General features: G+C 26.5%; 1 protein-coding gene across 2 annotated transcripts in view; it reads right to left on the bottom strand.

Moving 5' to 3' along the window:
* The window catches only part of LOC100201486 (FERM domain-containing protein 4A), a 52,174-nt gene that overhangs the window by 20,203 nt on the left and 13,005 nt on the right, over nucleotides 1-18,966 (bottom strand). For both annotated transcript variants that reach the window (XM_065812814.1, XM_065812815.1), the window contains exons 2-3: nucleotides 11,692-11,786; nucleotides 2,873-2,962 (exon numbers count right to left, since the gene is read on the bottom strand). In XM_065812814.1, the coding sequence (XP_065668886.1) occupies nucleotides 2,873-2,962; nucleotides 11,692-11,786 (185 nt within the window). The remainder of the gene's footprint in view (nucleotides 1-2,872; nucleotides 2,963-11,691; nucleotides 11,787-18,966) is intronic.

Here is an 18,966-nt window from a genome sequence, read left to right on the forward strand (position 1 = left end):
GAGGTTCCAAGTTCAACCCCCACCACGCCCCTGGTAGTACCCCACTCAACTTGTTTCTCCCCGCAGCGATCTTGTTCATCAAGGTTCGTGTTTCGGAGTTATAGAGTTGAGAGAGGGTTATAACCACAATTAAGTAGCCTCCTCATCTGTAGTGACCTTCTCGGCCTTGGGGAGGTGAATTAACAAAAACATATATATATATATATGTATATGTGTATATATATATATGTATATATATACATATACATATATATATATGTATATATATATATATATGTATATATATATATATATGTATATATATATATATATACACACATATATATACACACATATATATATATACACACATATATATATATATGTATATGTATATCTATATATATAGCGTGGAAAATAAGGAATTGAAGGCGAGCGGTCAATTCGACCAGCCAACTCAAGGAATTGACAGACAATTGTTTTTTTGGACGGTCAAAATTTTTCTCTTTTCTTTGCTTAAATCTTAGTAAAAGTTCTTCTTGACTAAACTTTATAAATACAATAATAAGTTAATGCTTGAAGGGTAAAGCATAAAATTATTTTATAAATAACAATTTTAAATAAAATCAATGCTTTTTTTAAAAGCATAAACAGGCAATTGATAATTTTTAATTTATTTAAAAATAATTCATTTCATTGCAATAACTCCGCAAATGGTGGGAAAAGCTGTGCGAAAAATAATAGAAAAGATTTTAAAAAAAGTACAGTTGATATTATGTTCTTAACTACATATAATAATTTCGAATAACATTGAAATAAATCTCTGAAGAAAAACTCTTGTTTGCAGATACTATTTAAACTGAATATTTAATACTTTAAATTGTTTTAAACATTCGTCTTCTTATTAAACAATAGTATTAAACAATTTGTTTAATGAAACAAATTTTAAAAATTAAAATTTAAAACATTAAACAATTTGTTTAATGTAACACTATAAAAATTATTTAACTTACATAAACGAAATTTAAAAAAAAATATATATATATTTTTTTATTAATTATGTTATAAAAAAAAAAAAAAGCGCTCAATTAGTAACTTTTAATTTATTCTAGCCATTCATTTATTTGCAATTTATTTGCAAAACTTACGAGAAAATAAATAAAATGATTTAGAGAAAAATAAAACAAATTGACAAAGTGCAGATGAAAGAAAAACTGTTCATAGTTAAATGCATAATCTATTATATATTATTAATAAAATATTATTATAATATTAATAAAATAATACAAAATTTTTATATTAAAATAGTAATAAAATAAGAACTTCAATCATTTAAGAAAAAAGGATTTTTAACATTGGTAAAATAAAATTAATTTAAATAAGTGAAGCAAAAAACTTAATGATTATAGTTTACATTGTTACATATACATTACGTACATTACGTGCAATACATTTACCAACAAAGCGAATTAATGAGTTCAGGGTTGGTAAAGCAGAAAATTACTGGTTTCTATTAATATACAATAATTATTAGATAAAAGATTTAACAACAATAAATTTAATATATACTCAAATATATTATAAGCAGCAGAATTAATAATATAAAATTATTATTAAATTATTGAACTATTTTTAATTATTGAAAAATGTTTAAATATTGAATTATATTGATAAAAATTATTAATAAGTTTTCAATTTTTAATTATATAATTATATCAATAAAAAATAAATTTATTGGAACGTTTTTAAAACAAAGAAACCAGGCAGTATTGAAAAATAAAAGGAATAAAGAAAAAATTTGTATTCTTCTTTTCACTTTCAAATTTTTCGCTTTAACGACCCGCTAGCAATTAAAGTAGCGCATCATTAACAAGAAAACTATTTGAAACGCTTTTTCAAAATTTAAATAATTTTATAACATTTTAGTATATGCATTTTCCAAATAACATCCTGTTTATTTGTCAAACCTTGCTTTTAGATCTCTGATTTTTTTTTTCAACTAGTCAACTATGACCAGCAAGAATTCATTTTGGGAGGTCAATAAAGAATTTTTAGTCATTTCAGGCGGTGATTGACTGTTGACTGGCCATTATTTTCCACGCTGATATATAAACATTATTATCGTGAATAACTTTTTTATTAGAATTGTTTGTCTTGTTAAAGAGCAGATTAACATTTAAAGTGGAAGTTTCTTAAAAAATCTACACTAATGTTTTTTATAGCTTTTTCAGGCATCAAAATTGACCCTTTGATCCAAAAATAAACTCTGACCACTTTGCCACAGCAATTATCAAGAACAGGGTGGGGATGAGGGCAAATTTAAAAGAAACATAGTGGGTTTTTGGAAATCTGTTCGGAATGAGATAGAGATAAAAAAAAAAGCACGAGGATGGGGTTAAGTATTTTTCCATGTGTCTTTAGAGTTAAAAAGTAATTCATTAAAACTTGGATGAAAATTAACAAATATCCTACGGAGCAATTTTTTTACAAAAAAAAAGAGATACCTCACAGAAAAGTATTACCAACAAAAGTTCTATCTGCAAAGACAATAAAATCTTTCAAGATCTAGATTGGAGAAAAATTTTGCTGTGAGCCTTTCGAACATAAACATTATATTTGCTTTAATGTTGCAGCTTAGTCATTACAGCAATTTTTATTACTAATACTATAGTAATGAAAACCTCTTTATATTGATTACTATTTCTAAGCACTAACAAATTAATTTAATCTTAAACTGGATGTAGTAATGTAAAAAGAGTACTTAGATACATGGTCGACTTAAGTAAAATTCAGTTGAGCAACAATCATGGCTTAACAATTTTGAAACAAACACTTATTACTTACTGCTTATTGGTTTAAAAAAAAAACTAATACCAAACTTTATAAAACTTACCTCACAGAGAAATATAAAACAATTGGATTTGTTTTTTGAAAGTCATGATCCAGTGCTTTTTTATTTTCCCTCATCCAGCATCTGTTTTCCCTAGAATTTAATTAAAAAATCATAAAAATATAAATTAATTTTTAAAAACTTAGATCATTTTTTGTATTTAAAAACAGTAAAATGCAATTAATTTTTGTCACAAAAAATCAATTGCATTTTACTGGTTTGCAGTTCGCATTTTACCGACTACCCCTCGCAACCTAAGAAACCCCCAATTATAGACAAAAAAAGTCCAGAACTTTATATTGAAACTTACCCACAAGTGCAAACTACCTATCTTCCTAAACAACCTCAACAAAATCAGAGAATGTCACTAAGGTACAGATTTGAGGACAAATAATTTTATTGATTGGAAGAATGTACACATTTATAAATGTGTACTCTTATAGACTTTAATAATATAACTTAATATCTCTCTTGAGAATTGTTGTGTTACTAAATTATATTTTAAAATTTCTTTTGTATTGATTTAAGGACATATGATAGATAAAACCTTAATAATTAAAAAGTGTTATTATTTCAATGTTACGTTATGATTATGTAAGCATTACATGCATTACTGATCTCAAAAAAAAAACTTTTACTTTTTTGAGAACATTCTCTGAGATCAGGTTACAATAAACTTAAATGTATTTTTCAAGAATAATTGCCATGTCAAAAAATTAATAAGATTTAGGTGTTACCATTTGTTTTTAACTTGGAACCAAAATCAATTGTAAAACTAATTGAGTTGATTAACTCAGTTAAAATTTGCAAACATCAAAAAGTAGATAATTTTAAAACATCTAACAGCACTATATGGAAAGTAAAAAGCCATATCACTTACAACAGTAAAAATGTAATTTATAACCTTAAATTTTTATCATGTAATAAAGAAGCCAAGTATACTAGTAAAATTAATAAACAGATTTTGTATAAACAGATATATTTTTAGTTGCAGAACCAGCCTATCCATTGATAGATTTGAGAACCATGTTTATATCTGTCCATGTACCCATAATAGTATTTTTGAACCTTTTTTCCAACTTTTTGTCTTCCTTGAACTTAATTAGAAGTTATTTTTTATCATATGAAAAGAATTTCCATAATGAAAAAGCATGATTCAATTTATTGATATATATATATATATATATATATATATATATATATATATATATATATATATATATATATATATATACAATATATATGTTACTGTTACCCGCAGTACCAGGAATTAGTAAAATGCTAATGTTTATAGTATAATTTAATATTGCAACTCTGAGTTTCATGTGTTATCACAATCATCAGTCAAGTAGTAAAAGTTTAATTTTGCTATGATTTGTTTAGTGGACGTTACGGTTTATATTTGTATTTTAGATCATTACAGGACGGAAATTGATTAGTAGTTAGGTTAATAATATTATTAATTTGTTTTTAGTTGGCTAATAATTGTGAAATAGTTATATGTTTAATGTTGTTTAAAATATTTTTTATGTGTTAATGTGTATTATTTGTGTATTAAAAAATAATAAAATAAAAATAAGAATTAAAATTGATATAAAAATATACATAATATTATGAAATATATTTCAAAAGCTGTGTATGTGAGTAATTTATTAGTTAGCCTAGTGATATATGGAGCAGATAAGTATAGTTATTTTTATTTATAGTTGTTAGTCAGGTTTGTAGCGAGCTTTGTAATTTTTTAATAAGAATTTATTTTCGTGGCGGCACTTTGATATAATTTCGGTTCTCTTATTTAACAGTTCTTCAGGTTTTGGATATGATATAATAGTAAATTTCTCATACAGACATAGTGGGCATCTTTTGGAAATATTTGAGTAGGGGTTATATTGTTGAATGATGATTTGTGGTTGTTGTATCTGGTTTTCCACTCACCTTCCGTTAATCCTATATAAACTTTGCTGGGTTGGTTTTTTGCTGCGATGATGCATTTATATATAATATTTTTTGATTTGCACTTACCATTCAGGGGCATTCTGCTTTGTTTCGACAGTTGCATTTTGGATCATTATTTTCAATTCTAAGAAAGATAATTTTTTTGTTGTGGTTTTTTATAATTTTTTCTATATTTTCAGTGCAACTGTAGCTTACCTTTACAGTGTTTCTGTTTAAGATTTTGTGAAGTTTGTGTGTCTTAGGGATGTTTTTTTCTAGTTAATACAAGAACATTTTTGCAACATTTGTGGAGACGTTTTTATTAAATGGGGGATTGAACCATATGATATTGCGTTTACGATTTTTCTGGGGTATTTTTTGTTTGATCTGATATTTGAGGGAGTAGGGATACAAAAACTACTCCCTCAAATATCAGATCAAACAAAAAATACCCCAGAAAAATTGTAAATCGTAATTGTATACAGCTTGTGGTCTGGACAACATACCTGTTATAGTCTTGCAGAAGTGTTCTCCGGAGTTGTCATCTATACTTTCAAAACTATTTAACAAGTGCTTATCAGAGTCTTGTTTTCCTGCTGGAAAACGGCATCTGTTATCCCAATTTTGAAAAATTCTGGAGAGCTATCTGATTTGTCTAATTACCGTCCCATTAGTCTTCTTCCTATCATAAGCAAGGTTTTTGAATCTTTAATTAAGTAACACTTAATCTCTCATCTTGAATCTAATGACTTTCTGACCATCAATATGGATTCCGATCTTCTTGTTCTACAGCTGATTCGCTAACAGTAATAACCGATAGGTTTTATCGTGCATTAAATATAGGTGGAGAGGTTAAGGCCATCACTCTTGACATTTCAAAAGCTTTTGATAAAGTTTGGCATGCTGGTCTTCTCCATAAGCTTTCTTCTTATGGTGTATATGGCAACATCTTTAAGATTATTGAATCCTTCCTTTCCAATCATAGTATAAAAGTTGTCCTCAATGGACAGCACTCAACTTCATATTTTGTAACTTCAGGGGTTCCTCAAGGTTCAATCCTTGGCCCTATACTTTTTCAAATTTACATTAATGATCTTCCAGATATTCTCACATCTAAGGTGGGATTGTTTGCAGATGATAACACCATTTATTCTTGTCATGATAAGAAGTCAACACTCTCTGATTGTTTGGAGAGGGCATTAGAGCTTAAAAAGGATCTCACTTCTGCTACAGCATGGGGCTCACAGTAGCTGGTAAACTTTAATTAAATAAAACCCAATTTTTTTCAGCAATCATTATCGCAATAATTTAGATCTTCCTATATTTATAAACGACAATGTACTTGTTGAGTCATCTACCCTTAATCTTCAACGATTAACTCTTACTTTTAATCTTTCTTGGAAACCATATATCAAATCCATTGCAAAATTAGCATCCACTAAGGTTGCATCTCTTTATCGAGCTTGAAACTTTCTTACTCCGGTTTTTATTCTCTACCTCTATAAATCTCAAATCCGGCCTTGTATGGAATACTGTTGCCATATCTGGGGCGGATCTTCTAATGATGCCCTTTCTCTTTTAGACAAGGTGCAAAAACGCATTGTAAACATAGTTGGACCTGCTCTTGCAGCCAACCTCTAACCATTATCACATCGTCATAATGTTGCTTATCTTTCTCTTTTCTACAAATACTATAATGGGCACTTCTCTAAAGAGCTAGTGTCTCTTGTGCCATCTACTAAAATCCATTTTTGTGTTACTCGCCATTCAATTAAGTCTCAACCTTTTTCTGTGACTGTTTCTAAATGCTCCAAAAACGCTTATTCCTCTTGTTTTTTTCCTCAAACATCAGCTCTTTGGAATTCACTTCCTTCATCTTGCTTTCCAGATTCATATAATTTGCAATCTTTTAAGTCACTTGTCAATCGTTATTTGGCTCTACAATCTTCATCTTTTCTCTTCCAGTAACTTCCAACTCTAATAGTGGTTGCTTGCAGCCTTGTTGGAAGATGTTAAAAAAAACAACAACAAACATGGGATGTAAGATGTCTCTTAAAATTCATCTTCTTGATTCTTGATTCTCGACTTTTTTCCAGAATATCTTGGGAGGTCAGTAATGAGCATGGAGAGTGTTTCCATCAGGAAATTGCTTTAATGGAATCACAATACCAAGGACGATGGAGTAGTGCCATGTTAGCAAATTACTGCTGGTTGCTCGTTGGAGCAACCAGCAGTAGTCTGCTATGAGCAATGACAAAACTCTATTTATTTCTTTTTTTTAATAAAATGAAATATTTTAAATAATATGTCTTTTAGAGTTTTTCAGTATATTAATTTATTAAAGTGGTCAATATTTCAATTCCAGTCTTCTTAAAATTTTGATGTGAAACAAGCAAATAGATCACATATTTGAAATTGGCATGTTAAAATTAATAAGAAAAACATTCATTTACTAAAGAAAGTAAATAATTTTTTTTTTTGTAAGCCAGTGTAATTTTTATTTTATGTAATGAATTTTATATATTATATATTAATTACTTTAATATATTATTTACTTTAATTGTGGAATTTTTGATTGTTGTAATAGTTCTTAAAATGTCTGTATTCTATTACAGAAAGAAATTTTAAAACATTTTTTATAAGCAGTAAAAATTTTATGGCTCTTTGTCAAATTTTTTATCAAATAAGTAATGTTGTTAATAAATAAGTAATGTTGCTAATAAATAAGTAATGTTGTTAATACATAAGTAATTTTGTTAATAAATAAGTAATGTTGTTAATAAATAAGTAATGTTGTTAATAAATAAGTAATGTTAATAAATAAGTAATGTTGTTAATAAATAAGTAATGTTGTAAATAAATAAGTAATGTTGTTAATAAACAAGTAATGTTGTTAATAAATAAGTAACGTTACTAATAAATAAGTAACGTTGCTAATAAATAAATGAATAGCTAGTGTGAAAACCCAAAGATAATGCTTGTCTAAAGAATTTAATCATGGCACAATAAATGATGCTTACTATGTATATATTTTTGTAACATTAACATTACAAACATATACATGTAACAAGCATAAAATCAAATTTTTCATTTAACAAGCAATTTTTTTAATGAATAAACAGATAGATCATGCAAAAATCAAAAGCTCTTGTGAAAATCTGTTCAGAGTAGCTCACATAGTTCGCCATGTTTGTTTTAGGAGAGCTTTTCTCTGCTCTCTTGCTCATTTACTCCTGCCGAGGAAGAAAAAACAACTTTTTCTATGGGACTTAAAGTTTCATGCCTATACAGCAATTATCAGCCATTGAATACAAAATCAAAAGCAAACTGCTAAAAATTACAATATACTGCGTTGTGGGACATGCTTGATGGTAATGAAAGAAAAAAATAAAAGATTTGCTAATTATCGGTGTCAAAAAAAAGAAGAAGAGGAATTTATTCTTGTGCCTGCATTTTAAAATCAGCTTGCTTCATTATTTACAAGTTTTCACCTTTATATGTCAAAATGAGGAATTTTTCATAAGCAAAGATTGCAACATTGCAAGCGAAGATTGGATTTTTTTTTGCACATTTGCACAAAGAAGCAAAGATTGCATTTTTGAAGAGGAGTTGTCAATAATATTGACAACTCCTCACAAACAAATTGCAACAATTCACAACTTTCCATTTAATTGAGAGTGTAAACATTTTGTCTATTATGTGCGAAATATGTATATCTCTCTATTTAAAATATTTTTTTAATATTGAAGGCTCTTTTATGATTATGGGTTTTGCTTTATTATTATCATACAAAACAGTCTTAAATATCAATATATATATATATATATATATATATATATATATATATATACATACATATATATCAATATATATATCAATATATATATATATATATATATATATATCAATATATATATCAATATATATATCAATATATATATCAATATATATATCAATATATATATATATATATATATATATATATATATATATATATATATATATATATATATATATATATATATATATATATATATATAATCATTTTTCTACCACTTACAAAAAAATATTGAAGTAATAAGTATAGAAATGGTCAGTGTGGAATAGACTTACCAAGACTTATATTTTATGGGTGCAGACAGCTGGTTTATAATATTATTAATTTAGTTAATGTAAACAATAATTTTATAGAGAATCTAAACATTTTTACAGAAAATAATTAAACCTAAACAAAATAGATTAAAAGAAAACAGCGTATTTTAAAATTTAATAAAGTGGAAACGCTGCAAATTAACCTATTCATTCGAGAAACTCCATTCAAATCATTTGTCACAATGCCTCCTTTTTATTTCTTGGAGTTATAGCTTTTTCTGCAAATTTAATCAAAGCCTTTAATTTTGTTTAAATTTGTTAAAAGTAATCTAAAGACCATTGCAAACAACTTAAAAAAATTTGATTTAACAACTTTCTTTGCCACAAGGCCCAAGAAAACAAAAACATAAAAAACTCAGGCAGGATTCCTGCATGGTGTTAGTACCAGCACACCCGCAATCGGTTGCATTATATCATTTTCGAAAGTAGTGATCTTGAATAGTATTATAATTTTTAACTAAATTACAATTAACAAATTCTCTCTTTTTCTACAATATCATCTAATGAAACTTTTTGAAACTATACAGTTTTCCTAAACCTGTAAAACTTTAAAGAGTATCAGAAAGTGTATAAATATCACATTCAAAAGTTTTTATTAAAAGTGCACTAGAAAATTTCTTTATATACATACAACGACATACAACACAAGCGCATTTTATTGTATTGTTTTTTAAAACAACATTAAAAGCAATCAAAGAAACAATATTAATTATTATTAATGATGATATTAGATGCACAGTGAGGCCTTGGCAATTTCTCTTTTTAAGACTTATATTAAAACAAACTTTTTCTCATCAATACAGTAATAAAATTAAGTTGACCACATACTCAACAACATGTGATATAAGCTATTATTTTAACGTTCATTTTTACAAACTTGGATCTTTACAAAATTGATATTCGATCTAACTAAAATTCTACAAATTTTTATAATGCTGCATTTTCACAAATCTTTATAATGCTGCAAATACAAATCTTTAAAGTTTCATCTAATTATAAATATTAGGCAATAAGGAAATGTAAAAATGTTTTAAATAAGGAAATGAAAAATTTTAAAAGTTTAAAATTTTTGGATAAAAAAAAATTTTAAATCTGAAAATATATTATAATTGTTAAATATGCAAAAAAACTTGGAAATTTTTTAGTATACTTTTAACTTTCAGTTAAAAATATACTAAAAGTGTACTAAAGTTTTGAAATTTTTTTTTTTCAGTTTCGAAAAAAAATTTATGTTTTGATGGCTTCAGGGATGCGGAGTCCCAAAAGGACTCCGGCTTTATATCTCAACTTTTTCCAGGTCTGTAGTGTCCAGAAGGTCTAAACATGATTGCTGACTTATGATCTATAAAAAAAAAGTTCATGAGATTTAATGACTTGAAACTTATTGTTTTTAAGCCCAGAGTCCCGGAGTCCTTGCCGCCATTATACCTAAGGACTCCGGGTTCAAAAAATGATCGTTCCTCTAACCTAAAAGTCTTAATTTTTTTCTTATTAGTAGTCTGTAAACTCATTTATACTTTTAGAGTTCCTAGGTACCAAAAATTTGGATAAAGTAATCTTTTTGTGACTTTCAAATCCGGAGTCCTTTTCGGGACTCCGCATCCCTGGATGGCTTTAAACAGTCCAACCTTGAATGTGTCTTCTGTGCCAGCATGGAAATTGCAATTTGCTGAAATTGCTGGTAAATTTTAACTCAAACAAAACTTAGATGTTTACTGCTAGTAATTATCATAATATTGTTGATTTTCTTATATGGATCTTAATGGAAATACTCTTACTGAGTTTTCTACCTTAAGTCTTTTCAGATTTTCTTTTATTAGTTACCTCTCATGGAAAACATATACACAATCCATTGCCATTCAGCAAAGTTGCATCACTTCACTGTAATTGCTCATTCAAGCTCAAAAAATTTTTTTTCTTTTTTTTTTCTCTAACAATTATTTGGAACTCTCTTGCATCATCATGCTTTACTGACTCATACCATTTACATCTTTTTAAGCCAACTTAAAAAAATGTTATTTTCATTTGTGTTTTAACTCTCGCCTTTTGTTAATCTTTTAATCTTGCTTTCTGTTAACTTAAATAGTGTTAGTTTGCAGGCTTTTTAAGAGTGAAAATGTTATTTTAAAAAAGTTGTAACTATATATTCTCATTTATGATAAAAAACCATCACTATTTGAGGTTTAAAACAGATCTTGAAAAAGATTTCTACTCTCTGATTTCTTAAAACCCAGAGTAACTAATGAAATCAAACTAAAATATAAATCAGTCAATGAGTTGGGCATCATAGCAATAATCTTGATATTTCTATATCTATGAATGGAAACTCTGTCTCTATTCTACAAATAACCTCATGTTACCCATTCAAACAAACTATTACCATTTGTTTCGGCTAACAAAGTTCATTCTCATACTACTTACCATTCTGTTAAGTCACAATAAGTTCTGTTAAGTTACAGTCTTTCTGCAATTATTTCTTCATTTTATACTATTCCAGCATCTACTATTATTTTAATTTTCTGTTAATAATTTACAAACAATATATTCTAATAGTCAAACTGTTAGTACATACTTTCAAAACATTTATAGCTTTATAAAAAAATAGAAACTTTCCTATAATACTATCAAAATAACAAAAATAACAACATGCAAGAAATATTACAAAATATAAAAACTAAAATATAACAACAAAAAAAAGCAACAAAAAAAACCCAGCAGTTAACAAAAACAAATACTTGATATCATAGTAGTAGAATCCAAAATATTCTTTTTCTTTTAGGTTAAAATGTGATCCAACAATATCCAAAAGTTCGCTAGTTAGAAGTTTAGGCTGAAACAAAAATTTGCTAGTTAGAAGCTAAGGCTGAAACAAATAGGGGTATGACAATATATAAATATAATGTATTATATGTCATAATAAAATTCACTATAACATGTTGTAATGTATAATACTAGGGTGATTGTTAAAAGCAATATTTTTTAAAAATGGCTGCTCCTACCCCCTAAACGTGTTCTGTATAATAAAGTTACTAAATCTCAAAAAAAAAACTTATAAAATTAATTATCAGGGGTTTCCCAAGACATAAAAGCCATTGAAATGAAGACCATTAAAAACAAATCTGAATATCAGGTTTGCTATTAAATTGGCACCTTCCAAATTCATCCGCTATTAACTCAAAAGTCTTTGGGTCAATAGCAGATGAATTTTTCAGAAACTCCTTTTTCATTTATTGGCTCGTCAAAATAGCTACATTATTATCTAACATAATCCTAAACTTTGTAAAAAAACTTATAAGTATTGTTGGTCAAAATGTACATTGAATGTTAAGTCAAAATAAGGACATATAATTCATCTTTTCATCTAATTCGCCCCCTTCATCTTGCTTTTCTGATTCATACAATTTGCAATCTTTTAAGTTGTCCGTCAATCGTTATCTTGTTCTACAATCTTCATCTTTTTTCTTCCAGTAACTTCCAACTCTAATTAGTGGTTACTTGCAGCCTTATTGGATGCGAAGATGTTAAAAAAAAACAACAAACATGGGATGTAAGATGTCTCTTAAAATTCATCTTATTGATTCTTGATTCTCGACTTTTTTCCAGAATATCTTGGCAAGGTCAGTGATGAGCATGGAGAGTGTTTCCATCAGGAAATTGCTTTAATGGAATCACAATACCAAGGACGATGGAGTAGCGCCATGTTAGCAAACTACAGCTGGTTGCTCCAACGAGCAACCAGCAGTAGTCTGCTATGAGCAATGACAAAACTCTTTTTTCATGCTTTATATAAGGTTACTTTCTATATATATATATATATATATATATATATATATATATATATATATATATATATATATATATATATATATATATTATATATATATATATATATATATATATATATATATATATATATATATATATATATATATATATATATATATATATATATATATATATATATATATATGTATATATATATATATATATATATATATGTATATATATATATATATATATATATATATATATATATATATATATATATATATATATATATATATATATATATATATATATATATATATATATATATATATATATATATATATATATGTTTGTGTGCCACAAAATTTGAAATCAATTTTTGAAAGCTTTTTTCTCAACCAATTTTGCTCAAATTTTGCACACTTAATCATTTTCGATGACAATACAAGGAAATGGAAAAATTTGACCAAAAAAAGTTAATTAAGTTAACAAAAATTTAATTTGTATTTTTCCATACATTTTATGTATTTGATATGAATTGCGTATTACGTCACAAAAATCATTGATTTGCAAATTATTTGCAGTTTCGAAGACATTAAAGCGCAGCGATTCAAAACCTATTGTTTTAAGTTATTAAGTAATAAGTCTTAAGTTATTAAGTTAAAAACCTATTGTTTTAAGTTATTAAGTTAATAAGTCTTAAGTTATTAAGTTAAAAAACAAAAATTTAGTAAAAACAGTAATTTTTAAATTTAAAAAAAAAAAAAAACAGTAATTTTTCCTTCTACAAAAGATAACAAAAAAAGAATTTCTAGGCCCAATAGAATTCTGCTTGCATAAAGCATGGATTTGAAAAAAGATTTTTTTTTTGATTTACTAGTTTTTAATAAAAAAAAATAAAAAAAAAAAATAAAAAAAAATTAAAAATATATTTATAGATAATCTAAAGATGATGTTGATGAGCTTAAAATTTAAAGCCAAAAAAAAAACTTCAGTTGATTAAGGAAAGAAGTTAAAAAATGTTTCAAAATTGAGATGAAATTGTTGAATGCCTAATGTAATCAAATTGTGGACCAATTTCTGTTATGATCAGTTATGTTGACCTATCCCCAGCAAACAACCCTGATTAGTTATGTTGACATATCGCCAGCAAATAACCTCTGTCAATACTATTATGTAGCCTGAGACAGGGACTTACAAACGAAAGCAAGGTTACAGATGCAATAACGTCCTCTTAGAGCAATGGACAAGGCTATGAAAGCCATAGCTGCTAATATTCCCATTAAAAAGCCCTCTGAGATCTAAGTTTCCTGATCAACTCTTAGAAATTATCTAAGTGGTTAGACCAAAATATGTGGAAACCTGGTGGAACTGCCATTTCTGCAAATGAAGTGTTTGTCATTGCTCAAAATGTAATTACGCTTGACGAATCTGATTTGCTTGGCATCTGGCTATATTAAGACATTTCATCAAAGGTACCCTTGACAAACAAAAGAGAGTTGTTTCAGCCTTTACAAACAACTCTGGTTGAAATTTAGCCTAAGGATTCTTGAAAAGGCACCACAACCTAATTACACCTAATTACAGAGAATTAGTCATTACATTGTATAAAGCCAGACAGCTGTAAGTGAAGAACAGCTTTTAGCTGTAAGCACATTGTCCTTCTAATGTAATGAATTATGACAAAACTAATCTTAGCCACAACCCAGGCTCCAAGAAAATAATATACAGAAAAGCCACATGGCATCCAGATAACATCATAAACTTAAATACTTTTGCAATTCGTTAAAAATTTTTGTATTGTATTTGTATTTTGAACTTTATTTAAAAATCTAGATTTGCGATTTGAAAACTTCCTTTATTTTCATAAACATGTATTGCAATATTTTGTTGTTTAAACTAGGCTTTTTTGTTAAATGGCTTAATTACACTAATTTGGGATTTTTCAAAAATGATTTTCATTAATAAACTTTGGTTAAAATTTTAAAGCTACATTGCTGATTTGTACTTATAATGTGCATTTTATATGAGTTATTCTTGAATTAAATCTACAAGTTTATAGCTCTTATATTTAGCAAGCTATTGAAAAAACTGTCAAAATGTGGCAATATTACCCCATCTCATGGTATACATATTAAGGCCTTGTTATGAAGCGTTATGCTGTTCGCATTTTAAGTACCAAACTTTTTTCATTTGGAATATTTAATCACTTCGAAACTTAATTATTTAAAAATTTTAAACTTTGATATTTTCTAATATCTACAAAGTAATTAAAAGATAAAAAGTTATTATCCATTAACAGGATCCTGTTAGTGGATAATAATTTACCAATCTAATGCAAATATATCAGTCACATCTCATAAAAGACACAATTAATCAACGTAAGCACTGCATCAATGCAGCGATATAGAATAAATTATTAGCTTTAAACAATTAATTGAAACGCTTTTTTATTAAATTAAGTTTGAACTATTAATGGAGACGTTTCTAAATAAAAAATATGTTAGTTATATGTTTTTATTTTTATTGGTTAATCTTGTTTCTCTTGGTTAAGCTTGTTTCTCTTCTCAGTTTATGGTTTGTTTAATTTAAATTTATATATATATATATATATATGCATATACATATATATATATATATATATATGCATATATATATATACATATACGTATACATAAATATATATATATATATATGCATATATATATATATGCATATATATATATGCATATATATATACATATACGTATACATACATATATATATATGCATATATATATATATGCATATATATATATATATATATATATATATATATATATATATATATATATATATATATATATATATATATATATATATATATATATATATATATATATATACACACTGAGGCATATTCGTTTAGACGCATCAATTTTTTTCTCTTTGTCTTAATTTTTTTCTATGAATTGTCAACTGATATGCATGCAAGTTATTATCAAAATAATTGTTGTGTTGTGGGCTAATAAAAATCACAAAAAAAATTTTTCTATGTGTCTTTATTAACATGATAGTATGTTTGATATACAAAAGTACATTTTTTAATTGGAATATATCTACAGACGCAGTCATATTTTTGACATTAAAAAATGGAAATTAGTAATGCGTATGTCCTCCATTACACTGGATCACCTCAAAAATTCTGCCTTTCATTGACTCCACTAGTCATTGAAGTGTAGTTTGATCCGACTCGGACCATGCTTCAAGGATTTTACACTTTAACTCAGTAACAGTTTTAAATTGGTGTCCGGCTGCTTTAGCGTCATAAACTTTTCTTGATAGCATTCCCCACACGTTCTCGATTGGATTCAAGTCCGGGCTACAAGCTGGCCATTCGAGAACCGGGATGTTGTGGTCTTTAAACTATTTCATAGAATGCCTAGATGTGTGAATTGCAGCATTATCTTGCTGAAATATGGCATTATCGTCCATGTTTTCATCCATATAAGTTATGAGAACATCATCCAACATTTCTGCATACTTTATCGAGTTCATTTTAGGTAAACCACAACACAGAGTCAATTTTCCTGAATAAGAAAATCCACCCCAAACCATTAAACTTCCTCCTCCATAATTTCGTTTTGTTTGTGGGCCATTTATTCCTCTTAGATCAATAGAAAAATAGTTAAAACCTGTTATATTTGCAAAAATAGTTTTTGGTTGTTTATTTTCAAATAAGTCAAATTCAGTGAGCTAAACTAAAGATATAATTTTTTTTTTATTCATTATCTAATAACTTTTTAAACAAAATGATTTAAACTTTAAATAATATAATTTAAACTTTAAACAATATAATATAAACAATATAAACAAGTTTACGTGATAAGTAAAAATATTATATTATTACTATATACACCACAAAGCCCTCAGTTTTGATTTAACTCTTGCAATTTGTTCATTCTAAAACAGATTTAAATACTGCAATATTTTTTTTTATTAATGGTTGTACTAACTAGATTAAATTTGATCAAAGATAAACTTTTAGTAAAAAAGAGGGCAATCGGTATCGGTGTTGGTCAAAAATTGGTCTTAATCCTTTTTTTAATTTCAAGTCATACACTTTTACTGACTACATCTTTAAAAAATATGTACAAAATAATGTAAAACTATTTGCATTAATATTTTTTAATATATTTTACAAAAATTTAAACTAAAGGGGTAGGGTCATTCTTCTTTTTTTTTTTTTTTTAAATTTTTTCTTTTAGGTGCCCCAAGAAGTCCTAACGGTCTTGTCACAGAGCACCGCGGAAGTGCATTTAACCGGGAAGTTCACGCCTCCTTCCATACCGTGGCGTGAAAATTTGTCCAGAGCTCGTTTCGAACCTCGGTCTCCTGTTTATAAAGCAAGCGCTCTGACCAGTGCGCCACGGCCGCACCATTCTATTATCTTTTTTGTTTAAAAGTGCTAAGTTGGCACAATTTAGTTAAAAAGCATCTTATTCCTTTTTGTTATAGGAGTTTAAAAATATATGGGTTTACTAGTTACAACTTAGCACTTTTTGAGATAAATTATTTTTTCTGATAAAAAATTAGTTAAAAAACACTAAAATTTAGCAAAATTTTAGTTGTTTCATTAGGTATTACATGTAAAAAAAATTTTGTGCAACAATCTATGAAGTTAACATTCACATTTTCATAAACTGTAGTCTAAGATTGTTTCTACATACAATTATCACATTAGCACTGCTTATATAGTGACATTTTTTCTTATATAATGCCGAAAACGACTTATGTATTACATGCACCTACTACCTATCTTTTTAACAAATTTACATTATTCAAACTAGTATATTTTCTGAACAAATTATGCTTTTGAAATAATTTTTTTTTTAATGAACTGTAAATTTATTTGGCTTTCAAGAACAACTAACTTAATTTTGAGCAATGTCCACAGTTTGGCCCACTGTTAACCACTGTGAACTGTGATATATATATATATATATATATATACATATATATATATATATATATATATATATATATATATATCAGGCGAACACAGGTTTTTAATTTACCCCATCAAAAAAAAGGTGCTATATGCAGTTCTGGACAGGAAAGGCATGTGATCACACTAGATACCTAACCAAGCATATAATTATTTTTTTTAATAGCCTGACCATGGCTTTTTAACGCTTCAAAAACTCGCTGAAAAAATCTGACAAAATAATAAGCTTAACTATTAAATAAGGAAAGAAATCTTAACAAAGGAGAAATTTAAAAAAATAATAATTAAAAACTATAGCTAAAAATAAAAAGTCAACTAATATAAAACTGAAAAGTTAAAACTCTAGTAGAAAACTATTTAATTATGCTTATTATTACATTAAGGTTAAATAACTTTGATCTTTTCTAATGTTTATATAATATTAGGTGAACTCATCTTAATAGAAAATTTATCATAAAATAAAATAATTCATAAAATTGTATTCAAACATAATAAAATGCAAAAAAATTTAAATTAACTTTTTTATTATAATATTCTTCATTAATTTATGTTTAATATTTAAAACAATCATTAAAATTTGTTAATTTATTTAAAAGCATTTAAAATATTTGTTGCAGTTGTTGTCTTGTAAACTTTCTAACTAAGTGTTTTTTTGCTACAGAGGCAATATAAAAATATTTAATTAGAAACTTGACAAAATAAAAACAAAAACATTATTTTTTCAACTATATTAAATTTATGAATTAAAAAAAAGTTTATAGAAACACATTTTTTCACCTTTGCTTATAAAATTAATAAAACAAATTGTTTTGAACATGTGAATAAAACAAATTGTTTTTGTTTATAAAACTAATTGTACAAATTACTTTAACAACATTTATATTTGTCTTAAAAAATAAACTTTTTAACTATATAATATCTTTCAATAATTTAAATAAAATGTTTTTTATAGTACACAATCATTATATTTCTCACAATTTTTGCAATTTCTCACTATTACTTTATTTAAGACATTTTAAACACATTTTCAAAAATCTAAAAAGTTGTAGCAAAAACAAATTAAATATATGGTCATAAAGAGCTTGTGATTACATGCCTTTCCTGTCCACGACTACATAGGTCATGTTGTAATTGATGTAACTCGCCTACTGTGAAAACAAACAAAAGTTTTAAAAGGGTAAAGGAGGGGGTAAGTAACAATTTTTGTGATTGGAGAGAGAAACCCATATCTTAGTTTTACTTGTCTTAATGCAAA

The sequence above is a fragment of the Hydra vulgaris genome, chromosome 12, assembly GCF_038396675.1.
Source record: "Hydra vulgaris chromosome 12, alternate assembly HydraT2T_AEP".
In the NCBI taxonomy this organism is placed as follows: Eukaryota; Metazoa; Cnidaria; class Hydrozoa; order Anthoathecata; family Hydridae; genus Hydra; species Hydra vulgaris.